The sequence below is a fragment of the Neolamprologus brichardi genome, chromosome 3 (genome assembly GCF_056152115.1).
Source record: "Neolamprologus brichardi isolate AB-2024 chromosome 3, ASM5615211v1, whole genome shotgun sequence".
Lineage (NCBI taxonomy): Eukaryota > Metazoa > Chordata > Actinopteri > Cichliformes > Cichlidae > Neolamprologus > Neolamprologus brichardi.
Genome location: NC_142106.1, coordinates 29,664,979 through 29,689,917, shown reverse-complemented (window position 1 = coordinate 29,689,917; position 24,939 = coordinate 29,664,979). Strand labels below are relative to the sequence as shown.

The 24,939-nt window shown below is 36.9% G+C and overlaps 1 protein-coding gene across 1 annotated transcript; it reads left to right on the top strand.

The window, feature by feature from the left end:
- The first annotated feature begins 552 nt into the window (after positions 1-552).
- LOC148104162 (titin-like) lies at positions 553-24,253 on the top strand. Its single transcript, XM_087838271.1, has 22 exons — positions 553-589; positions 1,138-1,173; positions 1,399-1,665; positions 3,008-3,274; positions 3,397-3,675; positions 15,196-15,465; positions 15,556-15,822; positions 15,911-16,183; positions 16,270-16,545; positions 18,639-18,917; positions 19,022-19,297; positions 19,409-19,786; positions 19,902-20,171; positions 21,646-21,888; positions 22,347-22,454; positions 22,578-22,593; positions 22,681-22,778; positions 22,926-22,970; positions 23,062-23,121; positions 23,341-23,403; positions 23,748-23,915; positions 24,012-24,253. The coding sequence occupies exons 1-22, from the start codon at positions 553-555 to the stop codon at positions 24,251-24,253; spliced, it is 4,218 nt and encodes a 1,405-aa protein (XP_087694397.1).
- The last annotated feature ends 686 nt before the right edge of the window (positions 24,254-24,939 follow it).

Here is a 24,939-nt window from a genome sequence, read left to right as displayed (position 1 = left end):
TAGACAGCACTCTAAGCAACCAGGAAAAACTTATTACTAACCTGTTACTTTATTATCTAATGCTTGATAGATACTTGTTAGCAATCTGAATCTGAACAATGTTTCTCGTTGTGTTTGTGGGCTGTAAAATGAACTAAAGTACTTTACATTTAAAGCTTGTCTTTGACTTGTGTTTTTCTCATTTTGGGCACTCAGTCAAGCTATTGTTGTTTAGTTTCAGTATATATATATATATATATATATATATATATATATATATATATATATATATATATATATTTTTTTTTTTTTTTTTTTTTTTTTTTTTACAGCCGTTCTGATAAAAATCTGCCTGATATGTTTCTGCAGGAGAGTATAAATGTATCACATGATGTTGTGGTCAGACTATGTTAAGTTGGTATTTCTGTGTAAAAGGAAGGAAGCAGAGAGAAGAAGTTGAAAAAAATCTTTGTTTCCTTCACAGCTCTTTGGTATCTGCTGTGCTGTTGCTTCACTCTCTCTCTTTACAGAAAGTTGTAGAAGTTTTCAGACGTGTCACTGCTGGATGTGAGGATGGGAGCCACTTTGCTCTGTGAGCTGGGCCTATTCTGTGAGTACATCACTGACTTCTATTGTTTGATTCATACGGATCCATAAACATGTTTTAGTAAGAAGAACAGAGCATCAGTCATCAGACAAATTCTTTGTTGACAGAAGTGACCCACTGCAATGTGTCAATGACATTAATTTTTGAGATTTTTTTCTAATATACAAAGTAAATACTGGGGAGATCATTTCCCTTTTGGAACCCAGTCTTTCATCTGTTGCCCAAAGAGGATGGACTGTACCATTTCAGGTCATGTGATCAGAGGACTCTCATGTTTTGTTATTAACATGGTTGCTTGCAGACTGGATTAGATTTTAGTGCACTGACTCAGATCATAGTAGACATTGAAAACCTCCAAGTGTTTTAAGGAGCTTGGTAAGAAAGCAACTGGACTTTAAACCCTAGTGGGATTGTTCCTTAAGAAGGTCATTAACTCACTATTGATCATGTGCCTCAAGAAATGAGACACATCATTACCAACAGTGTTTTATTTATGTTACATTTGAATGTCTTTAGTTTGATAATGTCTAAAGTTTCTGTCTTTATTGTAGTGCTCTGTACGCTCCTCTGCAGTGGACATGCTCAAGGTGACTGAACAGTTTTCCTTTTTCAATTTCTTCCTTTTTATTTAATAAAGATTATTCTCAACTTGTATGACTCTAATGCAGATCCTATTTGTGTTTCTTTTTATTGATTTATCACTCTATTTTCATTTTATGTGAATATAAATAAAGTGTTATAAATCAATGTCTTGCCTTGAGCATTAAATAAGTGTTTCAGATTGCTAATTGTCTGTTTGTGTTGGATTCTAGATGCTGTGCTAACTATTAAACCCAGCTGGTCCAGTTATTTCACTGGAGAGGTTGTTACCTTCAAATGTAACATGAATGAAGGAAGAAACACTGACTGGTATTACACAATCAAGAAGGATGGTCGAGACTATGTCCGCTACAGTGCACACAAAGACTACACATTCAAAATTAGCTCGACAGGCCACAGTGGTAAATATCAGTGCTCTGGTACCTGGAAGGGGTCATATTATACAAAGAACAGTAATACTGTCTTTATAACTGTATTAGGTAAGTCCTCAGTGATTAATAATGTGATGATTCCAGTTAAAATACTCATCTGGATTATAAAAATATGTGTTTAATAAATGTTTCATTGAAACTATTTTATTTACGATGTATTGAAACTTTAACCAAGACCATTGCATTTTATCTAACTTTGTTCACAGTACACACTACAACCAAAATACTGTTTTACTTTATAACAAGAATAACTGTCGATGAAATTTAATTTAAATAATGAAAAAAAGAAACATCAAAAGCTCGATATAATTTAAGGTGACGATGTTTCTGTTGTCTAAATGTGAAACCAGGCAGATCCCTCTGAACCCATCAGTGTGTTTCCTTCAACAGTGAACTGCATTAGTTTACATTCAGTGTGACTTCTTCAGGCCAAAGAATGGACAAACATTTGTACTGTGCTTATTTAGAGATCTACAACCTGAATTACCCGACTAACCTCAAAATTGTAGCTCTCTCACCATGTCAGAAAACATTAAAATTATCTTAAACTGTATTAAAAAAATAAATTTAAATTAGGTTTAGGATTCAACTTTATTGTCATTACACATCTATAAATACAGGTTAAGGAAATACAGTTTGCATCTGATCAGAGTGCAAGAATAGTAAGTGCTAAAAAATAGGAGCAATTATATACAGATAAGGGTAGTATAAATAAATGGTGGGATAGTTATGAACAGATTATGTACAGAGAGAGCAAATATACAGATGACCTACAGACATGTGTACAGATACACAGATGATCTATATAGTATACAGATGTTCTGTATTGCTATACAGACGGGCAGAAATACAGATGTACTATGAACAAATATAAAGCTTTGCTAAATATATACAGATGTGCTGCATATGTTTAACAGATCTACAGACTGCTATGAATATATTCACAGTGTAGCGCTCTGAGCAGACTATAATAGTGAACAGTGTACGCACTATACCAGAGACTATACTATGTCAGGGTCCTAAACTATAGCAGTAACCAATGTAAGCATATGGTGAAGGTTGAGAATGAATGACAGTCATGATCATGGTCATTGGGAGGGATAAGTGGGTGTGGATGGAAAGGTTCAGCAGGGGACTGAGTTCAGTAAGGTGACAGCTGTGGGGAAGAAGCTGTTCATAAACCTGCTGGTTTTAGTCTCTAGGGTCTTGTAGCGTCAGCTGAAGGGGAGGAGCTGGAAGAGTTTATTGGCAGGATGAGAGGAGTCCCTGAGAATGATGCGTGCTCGGCAAAGACATATCTTCTTGGAAGTTGGAATTTAAATAAAATGAAAACATATTTTAAAATGTTGTTCAATGGCTGTATGTTTTCTTTTCGTCTTTGTGATAACAGCAGATAAACCCAGGGCCACACTGACAGCAGGAACAACAATCATACCAGTAGGGGGCAGTGTGACACTGACCTGCTCTGTGCAGAGCTCTGATGGATGGAAATATGAGTGGTTTGGACAACCCCAAAGAACTTATGAAGTTCAAATCAGTGATCAACAAAACAGAGATATCAGAGTATCTGAAGGAGGAATCTACAGCTGCAGAGGAACAAGAGGAAACCCAGTTTACTACACTGATAGAAGTGATGATGTCACCATTGAGAAAACCAGTGAGTTCAGTCATTTAGTTTGAAATATACATTCACTCATGATTATCAAACATACAATGTGAAGTTTTCTGTGTTGATTTCATGTTTCTATTTGTATCTCAACTGTTAATATGTGTAAACAGTTTCCAATAAAGTTGTTGTAAAACAACAACCCAACTGGCCTCAGATATTCAGAGGTGAGACGATCACTCTGACATGTGAGGTGCAGGAAGGAGGTGAAACCACTGAGTGGGAGTATGAATGGAGAGGACTCAGGACACCCACACAGTGGACACACAATAATGATGTGACATTCAGAGTTTCTGAGTCCAGCAGTGGAGACTACATGTGTAAGAGTCGACGCAGAGATGACTCATATTCTTCAACAGAGTGGAGTGAAGCCTTCACATTGTCAGTATCAAGTAAGTCATGTTTGTTGTGTGATCTCCATTTGACAAATGTCATCATGGTCAGCACAGGATGAATTCAATGGTCTACAAAGCATGTTACATTGTTAGTCAGACAAAGAGCTGCAGCTGATAGTAGCCTCATTGTAGACAGTTTGTCACCACTTTGTGTCATGAACTTTCAGCTGGTATAGAGACGCCAATGCTGACCTGCTGCTCCATCACCTGAGGACGATAATGACAGAAATACAAAAACAGAAAAAAACTGACAAGGTGGAAAAATTATTATTGTAAGCAGACACTGAGGTGATTTCTGTGCAAATACAAATTGGACAGAATATGTGCGCCAAAGATGTAATATATAAGCCATATTATATTATCCCTTTTTTTAGATAGTAAGATTTATATTTTTTCTTTAATTACTAATCGTCTTTGTGATTGATAGAGTTACAAGGAGTAATGCAATATTTTCCTGGTTCAATTGCATTACTGTGGGGTGAGGCATCCTAGAGAGAGAGTGACTTTGTGACAACAATCAACATTTTTAGTGACTGACTTTTTGGTTTGTTTTGCCAACCGAGGTGAACTGTGTGAAGATTCTTCTTCTTTCTTTTTTTGTCATGAAACTGATGCTTTCAAACACTTTATTTAAGAACTTTGCATGAGCAGTGGTAAATAAATGAATGCATTTTGTTGTATTAATGGAACAAACGGTGATGTGTGAGTTTTTGATATCAGTGTGTATGTGTTCAACAGGAGGTTTATAGAGACAGAGATATGTTGATATGTTCCTTCTGATCATGTAGGAAGAAGACTATTTCCTAATCAAAGCAAACTTACCATGAAAAAATAATCTAAACAAATGAAAATGTTTTATGAAAGACTGAAACTAAAAATCTCATAACTAAAATGTCTGTATTTCAAATTTCTCTGTGCAGCTACATGGTCTGGGAATTATAAACTTCCATTAGTAAGACGTTCTGTGTCTTCTGTTGTGGTAATAAGAAGGAATCACACAGAATAATCACAAGTATTATTTTATAAATCCAAAGAAGAATCATAATGAAACAGAAAAAAATAAACACTAAAAGAATAAAATGGATTATAGGCATCTGTAAGATTACTCATACCATTTCAGTTTAGTGTTATTGCTTGCTATGTGTTGTTTGAAACTGGAGAGGAGGTTTACAAGAGGTAACATTAATGCAGACAACATCAGGGCAGTGTGATCCCAACCCATGTGTGTGGGGTATATATTTATATTTTCTTTCTGTCTTTGTTTAAACTCAACAGCAGATCAACCAAAGGCCCAAATAACTTCAGACATGAGAGACATCCCAGTAGGGGGAAATGTGACCCTAAACTGCTCTGTGAACCCATCATCATCATCATCTGGATGGAAACACTTCTGGTACAGAGATGAGAACGCCTCTGAAGCCCTGACCACACAAGATGCAGTTTTCCACTCAAATGGACAAATCAGTGTCTCACAGGAAGGACTCTACAGGTGCAGAGGAGGAAGAGGAAACCCAGTTTACTACACAGAGGACAGCCAGTCAGTCAGGATTGATCGCAGGGGTGAGTTAATTTTTTTTCTTCAAGAAATACAAAAAGTGATAAGTTAATGATCTCACAGTTAGACCTTTAGTGGATGTATGAATGGAAAACTACCAAACAAAAATAAATTCACTCGAAGATGCACAATACAAGTGTGAAGGGAGAGCGCGCACCAGTGTTGAGTGATTACTTCATGTCAGCATTCATTAGGTTTTTTATACAATATGTAGAATAGATGATGATGTGAATCTACTTCTACGCTCGCTCATTATCTACTGTATATTACCATTATTGAAAAATTCACAGTGTCTGCAGACAAACGTAAATGTTCTTCTGAGCTGAAACATATTAGCACAGAGCTTTACAGTATAAATACAAAGTGATAAAATAGCAATATATACTTTTGTCTCTGTAATGCTCACATTATGTACTTGAATTAGAAAATAATTCACAGAATTTATCACCACTCATCTGAATCAAAATCTGCTGTTGGTTTAAATACCTTTGCTCATAAGGGAATGATAAACAGGTGATAAGAAATTCAAAAGGTTTTTTGTATCACTATTCAGGTAAATAATCACCACAGAGGACGATGATACTAAAATAAATGGAATATTTTTAGTTATTATTAGGAATAGTGATGTTGTAAATAGTATTTATGTTTTAAAATGTCCCCATGTAAACTATGTTGCTAATCTGTATAAATGCATCTAATTAAAGCCTGGTATTATTACAGCAACACCTGAAAGCTCTTCATTTCTCACTCCTTTGATCGTTGGACTTGTTTGTGGGATTTTACTGATTCTTCTTCTTCTGCTTTTGTGTCGCTTCAAACAGTCAAAGGGTGAGACCATTAACCATCTGATATTAAACTGAATATGATGTAAATAATGAAAATCACAGATGTATCCTGAACGCTCAATGTAATATTTCTGCACCACAACAGGTTACAATAAAGAATATAACTGTCTTTTCTTACAGATTCATTCTTTGCCAGGTTGGTTCAAATCTCCCCTCTCCTGTACTAGAACTACATCCTGTGTTTCTTATTAAACCTACAGGTTTACTACGTTTGTTTTTTTTGTTTTGTTTTTTTTGTTCCACCAGGACTCGGAGCACAAATCAGAGCTCTGCAATGAACCACGTGATCAAGGATGAAGCTCAACACAGTCGACATGCTTCTACTGTCCAAGGTCAGCCTGATCCATGACAAGTTTTGTTGTTGTTGTTGTATTTATAAATTTATTTACTGACGATTTTTAAACTCCAGGTCCAATATATCTGTTTCTAGTTTGCTGATTTAGAAGATAATCAAACCCATACATAAGAAATTCAATTTTTAATCTATCATTGGCTTGTTTTTGTAGGTGATGCTTGTGTTTATGAATCAATCAAAGACCACGATGACACACAAAATGGTAAAGTAGATACAGTAGCACAGATATATGAAGACTATGTGATTATTTATGTTTAAACATGGAAGTTTTAGAAATCAGCTGCACACAGATAAGAAAACAAAGAGGTTGGACACTTGGTCCTTCTGGTGTAACACGGGGTCAGTTCAACTTTAAGACCAGTCTGTCCTACAAAACATAAACCGTTGTGAATCTGATTTATGAATCTATCTCATTCCTCCTGACTGATTATTCTCTAGTTTCACTTTTTGCTGGTGTTACTGTCCCTACTAACAGTATGAGACAACAACCAGTAATCAACCTCATGTCTTCATTTTTTAACTCTTTGCTTATATCCTTTTTTTGTTTGGTTGTTTTTACATTTCAGAGATTAATATTTTTTTCTTTATTTTGGTATAATTTTTTTAAATGTAATTACGTTTTGTTTTCGTTTTTCTTATGCCAAGTTATGTAATAAACATCATTATTATTATTGTTATTCTAATATTTTAACCTAGAAGAATCACGTGGAATTAATTTCAGCGCAGTTTCAGATAAGAGATTAGAAGAAACATTTGAGGAGTCTGTTGATTAGAGCACATTATTTTATTTTAAGAGGACATAAATGGCATCAGTAGTGCAGGAGTATAGAATGGCAAAGATGGAGGAAAAGTGAACCGTGATCCTTAAGGTTTGGATTTGAGCTTAGTGGAAGGGTCGTGCTGAGCAGGGTTGAGCTGATGTGACACGGACTTGAGGGCTGACAGGTTTTCATAGAAAAGGTTTTTAAACATGACAGAAACATCTAATCTTTAATAGACCTTCAATAGGTTTCTATGATCAGTGTGTTGTTGACTGACAGATATATAAATGTAATGAAAATGAACACGCTTCACCTTTTATCCTGATCATCTGTCCGTCCTCTTTCAGATGACAGTGTGTTTTATGCACAGGTCTCCCACGATAGAGCTAAAACCAAGAAAGACAACGGTGAGTAAAGTAATATAATATAGAACTTTTTTCTTGACTTCATTGACTAGACCATTATTTCATAATTTTAAGAGGGTTATAATGATATCAGTTAGATATCATTGTATTATAGAGTCACTGACCTTAATAAACAGGGTGGAGGAAGCTTGAAGTGATCTGACACTGAAATGAGATTTAACAGCAGCAGAGAAAGAAACAGGTTTTCAAACATGACAGTAACAGGTTGTCATAAAATCTCATCTTCAATAGAGTAAAATATCTCCTTCAGTCAGTTCCTGTGATGAGTTACTGTAGGTGTTAACTGACAGAAAATATAAAGGAAATTAAAGCCACTCAAGTTTGTTACTGCTGCTCATCTGTCCATCTTCTTTTAGATGACAGCCTGTTGTACGCACAGGTCTATTACATTAAAGCAAAACCTAAGAGACACAAAGGTAAGTAATGTCATAAAATGAGTACCTTATTTCTTTTGCTTTGGGTTTTACACGTTTTACACACCAAGGAAAACTGTATAAATAAATCAAGTTGTCACTTTGAACAAAGAAGCAATAGCAATGACATTTGACAAATCATTTCTTTATTTGCAGGGAAACCAGCTCCTGCAGCAGCTGATGAAACAGTTTATTCTGAAGTGAAATCACAAACAGCTCTGGGTAACTGTGCAGAAATAAAATAGCTTACATGTTGTGATTTGTTGCTGTAACGATGAACTCAACTACTCAAGTTTTTATGGAGTAAATTCAGTTCTAAATCAGCTTTAACGACTGAATTATGCTGCATCGTTTCTTTCAGATTAATAACAAGATCTGCAAAACCAACTGGATCAGTGACAAAACTGTGTTAATTCCATTAGAAGTAAAGAAATCATTGGAGAAAATGAGATTATGCACTGTTTTGTAAAATAAAATAAAGTCAAACAAACTTTCTTTCATCATAATAGCACCAACTGATGATCTGGCTTTGAGACCAGGATGCATTTTAGAGTGTTTTTACATTTAGATTGCTCAATAAATAAACAACAAATAAAAAAAATAAAAATAAACAACACTTGGAAATGAAAGTCAACAACCTACAGAGGGCTAAATGCAAAGACACATCAAAGTGACAAAATAATGCAGCAGGTTTGTCCATTTTGTCAAATGTTCATTGCACCAACTCAAAATGATACTCAGTTGTCAGTTTGGCCAACATGTGCTTGTGTGCATGCCTGACAATCTTGGAGCATATGAATAATGAGTCAATGGTGTCCTGGGGATCTCCTCCAAGATCTGGACAAGGGCATCTGAGCTTCTGGAGAATCTGAGCTGCCACCTGGCAGCTTCAGATGGAGAGAAACATAATGTCCCAGTTGGATTTTGGTCAGGCAAGTGTGGGGACCAGTCAGTGGTATCAATTCCTTAATCCTCCAGGAACTGCCTGCACACTCTTAACACATGAGGGTGGTCATTATCATACCAGGAGGAACCCACAACCCACAGCACAATAGGGTCTGACAGTGGGTGACAGACTCTTGAGCATGCACTGAATTGGCATCCTAGAGGAGTTGGACATCCTCTACAGCCTCTGTAGCATCCAGGGATCGTCTCACCCTGCTAGTAACGATGATGACCCTAGCCAAATGCAAAAATAGTGAAAAAAATAGTCAGAAGAGAGTGAGGAGGGAAAAATGTCAGTGACCTCTACCTGTAAAACAAGTTTAGGCGTTTGAGTGATGTGATGCTAAACACTGATTAAAAATAATTCCTTTAATCTTTTTTGAGCAGTCTATGTTTACAGATGTTTCCTGTGTTGTTTCTAAAATCATTTGATGTGTATGATAAGCATACATGTTTCTCTTCCCCTGCATGAATTAAGCATCACTTGACATTTTTCTATAAAGTTGCTTTTCTTCTTTTAACAGCTTTAGGAAAAGATCAACTTTAAATTTTATTTTATGTAAGCTGCTTGGAGAGCTGCAATTGTGTTATATGAATATGTGTTTCCTATAAGATATTTAATCTCAAATATTGTTACATCTACAGTCTTGTTTGCTGAAAAACAATTTAAAGTTGTTTGCAAACTTGTTCTTGTTTCTGCGCTTCATTGCTCCAGATAGATCTAATTCACACATGGCTGATATCGTCCACCTATTTTAGTTTCTGTCACTGTAAGATTTAGTTCGTCCTCCCAGGTGTAACCAGGTGCTTGTTTAAAGCGGACTTTTTATTTTAAGGTGATTATCTTATAAAATAAAGCATTTTGAGGCGGCTATTATTGTGAGTTGTTGTTAAATAAACAAAATTGATTCAAATTGACTTGAATGTTTGTGTTCTAAAACGGTAAAGTAAGTTAAGTGGCATCACATCATACATGGCTCAGAGTGGGGAATGTTCATAAACACCACAGCTGTACATGGAAAGACAGAAATAATAATTATATGTACAGTCTGACTACAGGATTTACTCTACTGTTAAAAATAGGAGCCAAGATATTGATTTTCAGAGGTACCAACAAATACACAGATTACTGTCTTGCAACTGCTGATGCCTTGGGTGTTGATGAGGGTACTTGTTCATCAAACACACTCAGTGATACAGTATTTATGTGTTTATTTGATCAGTTTTACAACAAATACATCATCTGGTTATTCTATAAATATAGAAAGATTGTCTCATTATTGGCTGTAAAAAAAGGAGCAGGATTGTGAAAGTGTTTAGACAGCAGATATGATGATTCAAAGGTAATAGATAAAAACACTAATAATTACAGTACATCAATTTAAAATTCTAATAATATTCTAATGAAGTTTTGACTGTCTCAGCTTAGAAAGAACACCCAATAAGTTATTGCACTCAGTAACTGAAGTAGACCCGTAGACTTTTGTTTTCAATAACTTTCATAGTGTAAAAGCCCTTTGATTACTTTATCATTTCTTACTGGTCTTCTCAGGAATATCCTGTTCTTTTTGTGCAACTACAACATGCCCAGTGTGAGTCATCTACTCATCCATCCATTTGCTGTAGATTAAAATTTCCATATTCTTCGGTCACAGAGGGGCTTGAACCTCTCAAGGCAGGGTGTAACCTGGAGAGGTCACCAGTCTATCAGAGGGTCAACAGAGTAGGAAAGAGAAAATCACTCACAGCTCCAGCCAATGTCAAATCACTGATTGACCTAACATGCATATGTTTGGAGGAAGCAGACGTACTCTGAGAGAACCCACACAGGTATAGAAAGAGCCAATCCAGACTCTAGTGCAGCAGTGCCGGTGTCAAGTTAAATGCTGCTGTTCTCTGACGTGAATACCTCGTCTTCCATGTAGTTCCATGATAACAAGGTTGTGCCGGATAAACCCAACAGTTTCCTGACGTGGTCCCCATGTTTCTCTCGTGATGGCCTGGCTTTTGTCTCTTTCTCTCTCTCCTGTTGGTGTTTGTGTGTGTGCTTGTGGACATGTGTGGACATGAGCTCCACTCATTTTCTCTGCTGCCCCATTGGCTGCTCTCCTGTAGAGGATCAGCTGATCAGATTCACCTGCTTCACCATTTCTAATCAAGCTGAGTATTACGACGGAAGCAGATACTCAGTTGTTGCCATATTATTGTGTCAGTGAGATATGTGCTCTGCTTCTTTCTTATATGAGTTTCTGTTTGTCTTTCAGTGGAATAATCAGTCTCTCTGTGTGTATCAAGCCCCCTGAGTTTCAAACAACAGTCCTTTCCTTGGAAAGCCTCAATACTTTCACCGCCATTCCCAAATATCTAATGCACGGATGTCAAACTCCAGTCCTCGAGGGCCGCTGTCCTGAAACATTTCCATGTGTCCCTGCTGCAACACACCTGAATAAAATTAATAGGTCATTAGCAAGAGACTAGAACTTGAAAGAATGCTGAGGTGGCAATTCAGCCCTTTGATTCATGTCACAGCAGCTCATGAGTGAATGAATGTGGTGCAATAAAATTGCTTTAAGAAGTAAATTACTCCAAACAATTAATTTACTTAAGTAGGGTTAGGGCACAGGTGTCGAACTCCAGGCCTCGAGGGCCGGTGTCCTGCAACACAGCTGATTCAAGTGGCTAAATTACCTCCTCAACATGTCCTGAAGTTCTCCAGAGGCCTAGTGATGAACTAATCATTTGATTCAGGTGTGTTGACCCAGGGCGAGATCTAAAACCTGCAGAACACCGGCCCTCGAGGCCTGGAGTTCGACACCCTGGGGTTAGGGGTTGTAATCTCAGCATGCAGTCGAGTTCAATAATCTCTTGCTAATGACCTACTAATTTTATTCAGGTGTGTTGCAGCAGGGACACATTTAAAAGTTTCAGGACACCGGCCCTTGCAGACAGGAGTTAGTCACCCCTCCATTAGAGATTCACCAGTTGCTTCGCCTCTGTTTCTATTCACACGTGAACAAACCCGTCTGTGAGCAGGTCTATCATTCTGCTGATCCATGACATCGCCACCAATCTAATATTGTCGTACAACTAGGGTTAACCTGAAAGCATTATACAGTACACCAAGTGTCTGTTCAGCCTAGTTATAGCTTTGCTCCAAGTGTGTTTTTGAAGGGGGAAAAACCTCAGATTAACAAACTTGCGACCTCAGTAAAGTGCTATCATCAAAGCACATGGTTTTGGGTAAATTGTCAGTGGGAGCTAACAAATAATTGTTAATAACTTTCAGCTTCAAATATAACAACATTTTAAAATACAAACATACTAGAAACATATATGTGAGGAGTAGTCACACACAAATAAATTTCTAGATACTGAGGTACAACTCCAGGCTTGGGTGACTTTGGTACATTGTATTCTTTTGATGTTGCATTTTGAGTTTTGTATTTGCTTACTTAACGATTTTATTACTAGTTAGTTTAATTGAATTCATATTCTCTGCACTTAGTTTTACTTATCTGGGTTTCTTCCTGGTCATAGTTAGTTATATTTTGTTCCTCTTTTTCAGTCATCTTGCTTAAGTCTTGTTACGTTTCTTCTGTGTCAAGTTTTGATGTTTGAGCAACAAATATTTATCTGTGCCATGTAGTATTTTTGTCCTTAAGAGTTAAAACTGCATATGTTACAGCTGTACTTTTCTAACCTGTATTCCTCTGCTACTGTGCATGACATTTAATTTTGAACATAAAATGTGGTATTTTTGTTTGAGAATTCTGGTCGTGGGATGAGTTTCTCTGACAAACCTGCCACGCAATGGATGACTATGTTGTTCTATTTGTCATTCTGATTTCCTAGTGGGTGAAACAACTCATATATTTCAGTATCTTAGTTGTAGTTTTTTAATGCAAAGACCTTCATTCCTCTGTCTTGCATGAAGCAACTATTTTCTAACATTTCACTCTACACTTCCTCATTTATATGGAAAAAAACACAACAGCGGACTTTTTATTCGAAACCACAGGGGTGTCAGATGCTGTAATACTTTTATAAACCCTGTTGATCTTTAACTGTATAGCATGTTTAATTGCACATCTTTCCTGAATGCATTATAAATATATAAAGAAGTTTGTTTGCATATGTATAAAGCTCAGTGTCTGAGATGATGTCAAAGCCCTGATCTAGCAGCACATTGCAAGGTGTGAAAAAGAAGTTGAGCTCATCAACCACATGCTAACCGTCAGTGTCATGGTCCCCTAGTCCTCCTAAACTTCCTGCTCCAAGTTTAGTTTTTCTCCCTATCTCTCTCTCTTCTGTGCATGTGTGTCTGTCTATGGGTGGGACCCACTACAGGTTCCTGCCTCTGGCTGAATGCAGCTGCAGCAATCTGCCACCCACATCATCTCATCAGGAAGCCACTACATAAAGCATTAGCTGAGGCTCCTTCTTTTTTCTGTTTTTTTTTTTTTTTTTTTAAACATTATTGTTCTAACAATCTGCCCCTGAGAAAATCTACATTCAGGCTTGAATTTATTTGCTACCTCCCGTTTGAACCCCAGATTTTAAGTAGTCTAAGACATAACAATGATAAATTGTTCCATTTTTTTCTTTGAATTTGTTTTTAAATTAAACCATTGATGACATTCTGGTGATCTTAAAACACTACGACAAATCCTTTTCCCAAACATTATTATCTGAGCAGTTACAATTTAGTTTCAGAAGCAGGGATCATATATAATGTCAGCTCTGCATACTGTTCACAGTAAAACAGGAAGTGTTAACAGTTAAAAATAAGATATGTCATCAGTGTCCTCATGTAGGGCTAAAAGAGAAGTAGCAGTGAAAGGCTGAACACATAAAACGAGGTTGCAGAAAGCCTCTACTCCCATAATCAGGAGAAACATTACTATTTTCTCACATTCTCTGTTTCTCACTTCTGTTTCAGTGTTTCTGTTGTCAGTAGCAGTGACAGACTTTCAGGCTCAGTGTGAGGATGGGGCTCACTGTGCTCAGCGTGCTGTCCTTATTCTGTGAGTATAAGTAACTTCTTTTATTCCGTCCTTTATTTGACTGATAAAGACTGAACTATATTGAGTGCTAAATGTTTGTCCAACTATTGATACTACTGGTAAAATTATATTCATTAAAAAGGCTTTTATTTGCGACATGTGATCACTGATGATTGAATGATATGTTACAGTGCTGAATATTACCCTCTGCTGTGGAGACGCTCAAGGTAAATGAACAGCTTTCTTCCTTTTTTATTTTTCTATGGATTGATGTGTGAATAACATTCTTGTTTTTTCTTCATTTTTGCAAATTATATTAGAAATACATTAATAATTGCTTGTAAAGTGAGAAATCTTCCTCTTCATTAAGACAAAATCTTGTCTGAACTTTTTCTGTGTGTTTATGTTCATGTTGGATTTTAGATGCTGAGCTGAGCCTTAAACCAAACGTGTCCCATTTATTTGCTGGAGAGTCTGTAACCTTCTTCTGTGACATGAGAGAGGGAAATGCCACTGACTGGCTTTACAAATTCAACTGGAATGCTCAAGAAATGGTCCACTTTAGTAAAAGTAGATCCTACTCACTTTACTTGACAGCAGAGCTGAGTGGGAATTATCAATGTATTGGTCGCCACAATGGCTTGAAAGATTTTACAAAACGGAGTAATAACCTGACTCTGTCCATATCAGGTAAGCTACTGTATCATATTTATTAGACTTTCATTCAACAGTAGCACAGCTGTGTTAAATCCAGCATCAGAGTTTCAGTTTATGTTATTCCAAAGTTTCTATTTAGTATTTTTCTTTTATTCTTGTTGATGTAATGATCTCTGCACAGCAGGGCGTGGACAGTAACATTAAGCAGAAATTTCCTGCTAAGTTACAAACTCAGAGTCGACCTGTTAAGGCTGAAAATGTAGCAGGAAGTAAATATGTCAAGTACGATGTAACTTTTAGCTGAGCGTTGTGACAACTCGTGAAGATGACACCAAATTAGGAAGCAGTGTGAACTTTAGTGCATTACATACAGCGAAGTGTATGTTATATATAGTATGATGTATGAGAGACGTGAGAAGAACTGGTCACATGAGATGCTGCCTTGATGAATTACTTCACAGCCTTTTATTCTACATATTATGAGAAATTGTTAACGTTGAGGTTTTCCCAGAAAAAAAATGCATAAATAACAAAAACAATGTATTCTAAATCAAACAGCACTCAGACCCACGGCGACTGTAACAGCAGACAGGACAACTATTCCAGTGGGGGGCTCAGTGACACTGTCCTGCTCTGTTCAGGGCTCTGCTGGCTGGACATATGATTGGTTCAGACAAGTACCAGATTCTCGTGAAGTAGCAATTAATACGAACACTTTGCAGAACTTCATTAATGTCTCAGACGAAGGCATCTATCGGTGCAGAGGAAGAAGAGGAAACCCAGTTTTCTTCACAAACCTCAGTAAAGTGTATCACATTCAGAAAACATGTGAGTTTGATAACTTTTTGTAAGAAATAAAAGGACAAAGATTTACGATGACCAACCTTTTCTGTATTAATTCATTTTCGGTATGAAAAGTGTCCAACAGGGCCTTTGTGACTCTGCAACAGAACTGGACTCAGATATTCAGCGGTGAGATGATCACCATCAAGTGTGAGATCCAAGGAGGAGAAAACACTGAGTGGCAGTATGAATGGAGAACAACAAGCTCAAAAACACCTCCCACACACAGTGAATACAACATCAGCAGTGCTTCATTTTCCTACAACGGGCAATATTGGTGTAAGGGTAGAAGAGACTTGTTCTTCTCAACAGCTTGGAGTGATGCTTTTACACTAAAAGTCTGTAAGTAAAATCATCTTTGAGTTTATTATGTACTCTTTTTCATCTGACCAACTATAGAAAAACATCTTTGTTTTACTCTAACAAACAGCAAACAAACCCAGACCCACAATTACTGCTGAAAGAAGAACTATACCAGCTGGAGGCAATGTAACACTCAGCTGCTCTGTGGGGAGCTACAATGAGTGGAAATACTTCTGGTTCAGACGTGCCTCAGTCTTTTCAGAAATTCAGGTGATTAGAAACAAAGAACCAGATCGAATGATCACTGTCACACAGGGAGGTATCTACTACTGCAAGGGAGGGAGAGGAAACCCAGTTTTCTTCACAGAGGACAGTCATCCAATTACTATTGAAAAAAGAGGTGAGTTTAAGCGTTTTCATTTGGATTAACATGGGATGCAGAAATATTTAAAACTGGACCAATTGGATTTTTGTTTTTGTAAACAGTTTCCAACAAAGCAGTTGTGTCCCTGGAGCCCAGCTGGCCTCTGATATTCAGTGGCGAGAAGATCACTGTTAGATGTCAGATTTCTTTAGGTGGAAGCACTGAGTGGGAGTATGAGTGGAGCAAACCCGACTCAAGCACAGTTCTTGCAAATGATGCATACTTAAATCTTAATGCATCTGTGATCAGCAGTGGAAGCTACAGGTGTATGGGTAAAAACAAACAGGAGCTGTATTCTGTGACAGAGTGGAGTGATGTCATCACACTGACAGTCTCTGGTAAGAAAGTTTTGTTATGCCTATATAAGGCACAAGGGCAACATTTTATAACATTTTATAGTTTATATTACAACCACATAGTATGAGTTATCACTAATTTATTGGTGCAGGATTGATCATTTATAAAACCTTATGGCATAATAAACATTACAACTAATAATGATGAAATCATTATTCTTCATTAACGGGTCATAGCATGTTTAATGACAGCATTTTTGTTGTTTATAAATGACTGTTTTGTAAATTAAGCATTTCATCAAGTATAAAATGCTTAGACCTAATAGCAGTAGCATTATGTTGAAAGTGTAAGTAAAAAAAAGTATTCAGATGCACATTTATGCATGTAAGGATTCATTTTTTATCAACTAGTAAGAGAGCGAGAGCTTCGTCATGAAGTATTTTCAAATGAAAAGTTTAAGGGCAGTAAAATCTAATGAAAACAAAGATGCTGTTAAAGAATTCATGTTAATTCGATAAGCTGGGCAATACTATTTCATTTGAGAACCAAGAAACAGAAGGTAAAACAGCATCATGGTCTGAAATACATGCGTCATAAATCTGTGTGGGACATAAGGTCTGGTGTGTGTGTCCCTTTTCCTGTGTTGGACAAGTCACTGAGTAAGTGAGGTTAAATCTTTCAACAAGATGAAGACATTATTATTATATTATTATCTCATGAATATTAAAGCCACCAACAATTTAAAGTGATCATAATTCAGGGTTATTTCACCCACAAACTCTACAAATTCTATTTAAAAATCTTAGTGGTAGATCAGAGTGTACAGTACAGTATAAATGTCGACATTGAAGACGTTTCACCTCTCATCCGAGAAGCTTCTTCAGTTCTAAGGTCAGAACTTAGTAACCTTGGGGGGATACTCCCACTGGGTTTAAATCTGGGACTCTCCGCCATTTAACCTTAGAACTGAAGAAACTTCTCGGATGAGAGGTGAAACGTCTTCAAGGAACTTAAAGAAGTCCAGTCGCTTTTCTTTCCAAGCTCCTTAGACCACCTGCTGTTAAATGAGTTTTTTCTACCAAAATAAATAATAACAAAATTAGACTTTGATATGTGAATATTCCTTATTAAAAACTGAATATTCAATGTGCGGTCCTAATTTTTTCATAACAGTGCATTTGTTACCACCAGATGACTGCAAAAATAAACTGAGTTTGATAAAAGCATATAACTGCAAATGTTAATATTTCATATATGTGATGCAAACATACATACTTGGTACAGGCTGAGTGCTACTGAATAAGGCTACGTTCACACTGCAGGTGAAAGCGCATCAAATCTGACTTTTTTGACCCTATGCGACCCATATCTGATCATGGTATGACAGCTTGAACGGCACAAATCCGATATTTTCAAATCCGACCTGGGTTTCTTGCGTATGTGGTACTGAATCTGATACATATCCGATGTTTTAGAAAGCGACTGCAGTTTGAACGGTCATGTCACATTAAATCCGTCTTCTGTGTCACTGACACAAGACAGACGCCAATTATCAGTGCCGGAGAAGACATCGCGAACGTTTCCTGGCCATCCCGTGTAGATGTCAGTGAAACTGTTGGGAAGACAACGTTGGAGAAACGTGAACATTTTATTTGTACTGTATAATCTGCAGATTCTGACAGAAATCTGCAACTATCCTTTGAAGCACCGCTCCTCTCTAAAACAGCAATAATGATAATTATTAGGCCATATGTAAATAACAAAAATATTTTTATAACTTAAAGCAAAATTGGGAAACATAAAGTCTGAAACAAGTCTTTATATTAAGGCCATCAGTCAAACAATACTGTTTGGTCTGGGTCTAACAGAGCGCGTTGTGTGTGACGTCTTCTTTTGCGCATGCGGGCCGCTTTGAGCGTTCACACTAGAGCGCATTTGCTGTCACATTTTATTTATAATGTGAACAAGCAGACAAAAAAAATCTGATTTGATCAAAAAATCTGAATTGAGCATTAAGATATACTATGTATCGTTTAAGAATTATTTGTAAAATTGTGATTGTCTCTAAAGCAAAGAGGCAGTAATTGTTTCACTGTAATTTTATAATACATTTCTTTTTTTCTAAATTAAACAGGAAACAGACCAAAGGCCAGCATCAGTGCTGACAACAGAGTCTTTCCAGAAGGTGATACAGTCACCCTGACCTGCTCTGTGACACCATCTACTACTGGTTGGAGTTACTACTGGTACAGAGGCAAGAAAACCTCAGAACCACTGACGATGGCAGAAGTTGTTCTCCACTCTGATGGACAAATCGGTGTATCACAGCAAGGAGACTATTGGTGCAGAGGAGGACGAGGCAACCCATTTTACTACACAGACTACAGTGATGTGATCAGTATTAAAAAAACTGGTGAGTCATGGTGAATTTCCCTTTATTTAATTAATGGAAGATGTTAAAAAGTAATTTAATTAGTTATTTATTTATTTATTTATTTATTTTTATCTGTTTAACAGTTAGAAACAGGCCTGCTGTGACTCTGCATCCAAACTGGCCTGAGGTATACAGCGGAGAGACAATCACTTTGAAATGTGAGATCCCAGGAGAAGACACTGAGTGGGATTATGAGTGGGAAACAAGCAGCTCACATCAACCTCCAAACCAAAATGAATACAAGATTAACTCTGTTTTTACATCACACCATGGGCACTACTGGTGTAAGGGCAGAATGAGAAGTGCACAACAGAATTCAACAATGTGGAGTGCATCCTTTGACCTAAAGATAGTTTATGGTGAGTGAATTGTAAATGTAATGTGAATTGTATGCTTGCATTTATTAACAGATAATCTGCCCTTAAGCTTCTTGTTCTTGATCTCACTCTGAAAATATAATTTCCCAACAGAACGTCATCCTGTCCTCACTGTGTCTCCATCATGGCTGAGTCCTGGAGCCTCAGTAACTCTGAACTGTGATGTTGAACATCCGTCTGCAGGATGGAGCTTCTACTGGTATAAAGTTATTAAACAGGAGTCAGGCATGTATCACCCCTACCACTATTACCCCTATGACTATTACTCCAGACACAGACACTGGAGACATCATAATAGAATTAATCGCCTCTACAAGTATGAATTATTACCTGGAAGCATCAGTGGGACTGCACAGGACTCCTACATCATTCATGGACAGACACACACAGCAGGATATGTGTGCAGAGCTGGAAGAGGAGACCCAGAGTATCACACTGATCACAGTCAACCAAAGTTTGTCTGGTCTGCAGGTCAGTATTTTGCTCCTAATTTAAAAAGGGAAAAAAAAAGTGTTATTATTGCATTCACAGTCTTCAATCTATTAAGCTATCAAGAAAAAAATGACAGTTCTTGTTTTTCCTCTAGATTTAAATTCAGCAGCCTCTCTCACAGTCAGTCCTAACAGAGTGCAGCACTTCATTTATGATTCAGTATCTCTGAATTGTTCCGGAAACTCTTCTCAGTGGAGAGTGATGACATTTACTCAGCACGGATACCTGAGAAAATGTGGAGACTTGGGGATAATGACTGAATCCACATGCAATCTTCGCTGGTCCCCCCGGTACCAAGATGCTGTGTCCTGGTGTGAGTCTGAATCAGGACAGTTCAGCAATGGAATCAACATCACTGCACCTTGTAGGTCTTTACATCCCTAATTCTAAAGAGTTTGGACGCTGTGTAAAATATAAATTAAGAAAGAAAACAGTATCTATGTTTAAGCTTTTAAAATGAGAAAGTGTATAATTGCAAGAAATAAGTCATTTTGAATGTGGTGGCAGCAACGCATCACAAAAAAGGGACAGGGCCTCATTTACCACTGTGTAGCATCCCCACTTCTTTTAACAACAGTCTATAAACATCTGGGGACTGTAGAAACCAGCTGCTGGACCTTTGGGAAAGCAATATTATCCCATAATTTTCTGATAGAGGCTTATATCTGCTCAACAATCCTGGGTCTTCTTTGTCATGTTTTTCATTTTGTGATACACAAATTGTTTTCAAATGGTGAAAGACTGGGACTCCAGGCAGCCCAGTTCAGCTTCTGTACTCTTCAAATATGCAAGGCCTTTCATGAAAAAAAAGTCATCTTGATGAGAGCATATTTTGCTCTAAAATCTCTATATACTTTTCAACATTAATAGTGCCTTTTCAGATGAGCCACAAAACTCATATTCCATAGTCACTAAAGCCCCTTAAACCATCAGAGATCCAAACTTTAGAACTGAGCCCTAATAACAGCGTGGATGGTCCTTCTTTTCTTTAGTCCAGTGGATGTGGCATTTATGTATTTCAAAAAGAATTTCAAATTTGTATTAATCTAAACAAGAAAACAATTTTCTGTGTTATCTTGGTTTCATTCAAATGAGTTTTGGCCAACACAAGACACTGAATGATGTTCCCACATGGCCTCTTCTTTGAATGTGAGACCTGTAGCCTGTATTTCTGAATGGCACAGTAACCTTGAAACACTGACTAATCTGCAACATAGAAGTGCAAACAATCAACAGAATACTGTATGTACCACATTGTTTTATATTGCATTAGGGGGAAAAAATCTATCCTTGCTGCAAGTCATGTTATTACAATGTGTATACAGCAGAATAGAACATGTATTTATACAATGTTTGACATGTTTCATTATATGGTTCAATATCTACATGTTTGAAATATATTTTCCACATAATTATGACGATACCAAGAGTTTAGTTTTCCATTAAGTGGCACCAACAGGATTTAAATTCACAGTACAGCCATTGCACACATTGTGCTCATTTCTGAGTTATTTATTTATTTGCCATTTATTTAAATAAATCCAACACTGCAGAGGATGAAGCAGAAATGTGAGCCCATGATTATAGGTGTGGTAATAGCTTTGTGTCATAACAGTATTCATAATTATGAGACGATGTAGCCAAAAATGCATCTGAAATCCAGCTATAGCTTAAATGATCATGCTGTGGTTAAAAGTGTGAGGAAAAATAATACTAATAAAAACATAACAAAGAACAGGATTAGAGCTGTTGGTGCCACTGTCTTCATTTACCAAACAAGGATGGAAACAGTAGACTGTTTGTTGGTAAGTTCTCTCATATTTTAATGGCTTTTACAGATGCTGATGTGATCCTGGTGAGCCCTGTCCATCCAGTCAATGAAGGGGACTCTGTTGCTCTTGGCTGCAAGTTGAGGACAGGAAACTTCAATTCCACTGTTGCATTCTACAAAAATGGGAAACTAATTCAAAATGATGACCGAGAAAAGCTAAATATTCCCGCAGTGTCAAAGTCTGATGAAGGCTTCTACAAGTGTGACTATTCAGGGCATGAGTCACCAGAAAGTTGGATGTCAGTAAAAGGTAAGTGTGAATGATACAGAACAGAAAAGAAATACCCTGTTGTCTCTGTTTCAAAAGATTTAAACAAAAGGCTCATGCCAGTAGTGACAGTCTACAAAATCTAAGTGTGAAAATGAAGAAGATTAAAAGGTTAAAAGAAGGTTAAAATGGTCCTGCCCACGTAAAGTATGCAAACCCTTATTTTGAACTAAAACTGTATTTTATATTTTGTCTTTTTAGCCATTTTTATAGAGTGTTGATTGTTTAACATCCCAGTCGTTACTATGTAACCATTCACAATATTTTCCATCTCCACAGTTTTAAGAGATGACTTTCTGATTTAACTAAACATTTACAGACGTCTTCGGACACGCCAGAAAATGCCTGTCAGGTTCAAAGTGTCCTTTGCCCATGATGTATCCCATTGATTGGGTTATATCATTATAGATTAAGCTAATTTTTATTCTTTATCATTGCAGGATCCAGATCTTCACTTTCTGTCTCTCTAATCACGGGGCTGGTTAGTGGTATGTCACTGATTCTCCTGCTGTCCCTGTTGCTCTGTTGTTGGCACAAAAAATCAAAGGGTGATTTATTTATTTATTTTTATTTCATATATTAACTGCCAGACACTGCCATGGTATGGACAGTTATTATGTTTATTTGTAATTCTCACCCATTTAATATTATTACTACTGTCTTCTCCATAGGTACACTTTGTATCAGGTTGGTAAAACACTTTCTTTTCTTGTCTCCAGTGAACAAACACTATGTAACACATTCATTGTAACTTGAACCTGTTTAAAACCTCAGACCAGCCCAGTCTCAGGAAAACAGTCAGGCTGCTGCTACAGTTCAAACTATGAGCCAGGATGAAAATCAGCAGCAAATATATTCCTCCCTTCTTCACGGTCAGCCACACACCTGTTACAAAATAAGAGCATTTACAGCTGAACCTTTCTATACTCATGTTTATATTCACAGTTATAATATAGCTGCAAGTTTACTGCACACAGAGTGATTATTTTGTCATTGTCTTGATTCTCACTGACCCAAAGGTGACATGAACGTCTATGAGTCATGTAGACCTTCTGAAAACACGGGTACAGTATAAGATATGTCTTTTTTATTAAAGATTAGATCAAGATTACTGAATAATAAAAATCTAAAATAGTGCAATTGTCCTCATTTTAGGTGGACGAACAGATGACTACAGAAATATCTCTCTTCAGCTCAGAAGTGTCGAACAGAGGAGTGAGTACAAAAAATATGAAAATACAAAACAGATTTTGAATTATAATTGCAAATGTATCATGTAGCCAAAAGCATGTGCACTTCTGAAATCATACCTGTAAATATATGTAACATTTAAGTTTCAGTGAATAAAATCTCATTTGTTTACTGTACCATTTATATTTTAAAGGCCCCTCAGAGTCATTATACCCACATATATTTTCTGTGTTAATGTTACAGGAAAGCGTGATGATCCAGAGGAAACCTCTGACTACCATAACGTAGATCCAAACTCAGCTACAGGTACAAATATTAAATGTACCAAATATTTTGTTTCAGGGATGAAATATGTATCACATATGTGTGTTGGGCTACATATGTGTTAACTTCAAGGGAGCTTTAATTAGATTTCCTAATAATAAGAAGAAACTCATTTGTAGCCCTTTTAAAACCACACCTTCAGTATCATTAAACCTGTTGTTTAGTTAGTTTTACTTTATTCTGTTTTCATTTATTTCATTTTATGTATTTACATTTGAAGGTCCCTAAAGAGAGGCACGGCATCAATAAAATAAGAGAAGGTCAACAGCAACATGAAAAAACAAACAAAAACATAAAAAAAAAACATTATGTCAGTGATATGGCAGCATATGGCTTCATGCTGAGAAAGAAGTATAAGGAAGGTCAGAGAGAGCTTCACTGTGTCTTTGTGGATCTAGAGAAAGGATATGGTGCCAAGCGTGTGGGGTACTGCGTGAGGATGTCAGGAGTAGCAGAGGAGTATGTCAAGGTGGTGCAGGACATGTATGAGGACAGTGAGACAGCAGTGAGGTGTGTGGTTGTAACTTAGCAGTTCAAGCTGGGGGTGGGATTACATCAGGAATCAGCTCTGAGCCCCTTCTTATTTGCAGTGGTGATGGACAAGATGACAGATGAGGTCATGCAGGAGTCTCTGTGGATTATGGTGTTTGCAGAAAGCATTGTAATGTGTAGTGAGAGTAGGGAGCAGGTGGAAGAGAGGCTGGAGAGGAGGACGCATGCACCGGAGAGAAGAGGAATGAAATTCAGTAGAAGCACGACAGAACACATATGTATGAATATGAGACAGTTTAACAGTGAAGCTGCAAGGAGTAGAGGAACTGAAGGTGGATAAGTTCAACTGAGAGCCCCAAAGAGAGTGCAGCAAGGGTGGGTAAAGAGTGGGCAGGGGTGATTTGTGACATATGGACAGCAGTGAGATTGATAGGGAAGGTTTGCAAAACTGCACGACTATTTATTTGTAAATGATCAATTAATAAATTAATTGTTATTGTAATAATTATTATTGTAATTGTATAAATGCTTACAGTATAATTCAGAGTTTAATATCAAACTAAAGGGAAATTACCAAGGCACTTCCAACTCTAACAATACTAAGCTCCTAAGTATCGTAATTGTACTGGTGACCATGTCACATGATCACCAGTATAAGCATGCTCATGAGTATCATGATGAGTAATTCTGTGTGTAAATATAAACAAAACATATAAACATGAGGAAGTTTGAATTTTGTAGAAGTGTTTTTATGATGAAAATATTGTATATAAGTATAAAGTGTATTAAGTAGTTTTTCACATTGAACTGTATCCCATTTTCTCATTATTTTAATCGCTTTTCTACTAAAATAATAAATATTAAATTACTTAAATGTTGTTGTAGGAAGCTCCATTTCTTGCACTAGTCGCTCTATCACAGTAACATTTTAAAAATTTCTGTATTTCCAACCATGTTTTGTTTCAGTCTTGGTGACTTAAGTACTTGAGCTTATATTTATGCTTTGTGTTTGATTTGACTCATTAG

What these genes read in the sequence shown, in the direction of transcription:
- LOC148104162 (XM_087838271.1), top strand. Translation starts at nt 553, where the DNA reads ATGGGAGCCACTTTGCTCTGTGAGCTGGGCCTATTCT. An exon ending in CTGCAGTGGACATGCTCAAG is followed by an intron (nt 1,174 to 1,398) that starts GTGACTGAACAG and finishes GTTGGATTCTAG; the next exon opens with ATGCTGTGCTAACTATTAAA. An exon ending in AATTACTATTGAAAAAAGAG is followed by an intron (nt 16,184 to 16,269) that starts GTGAGTTTAAGC and finishes TTTTGTAAACAG; the next exon opens with TTTCCAACAAAGCAGTTGTG.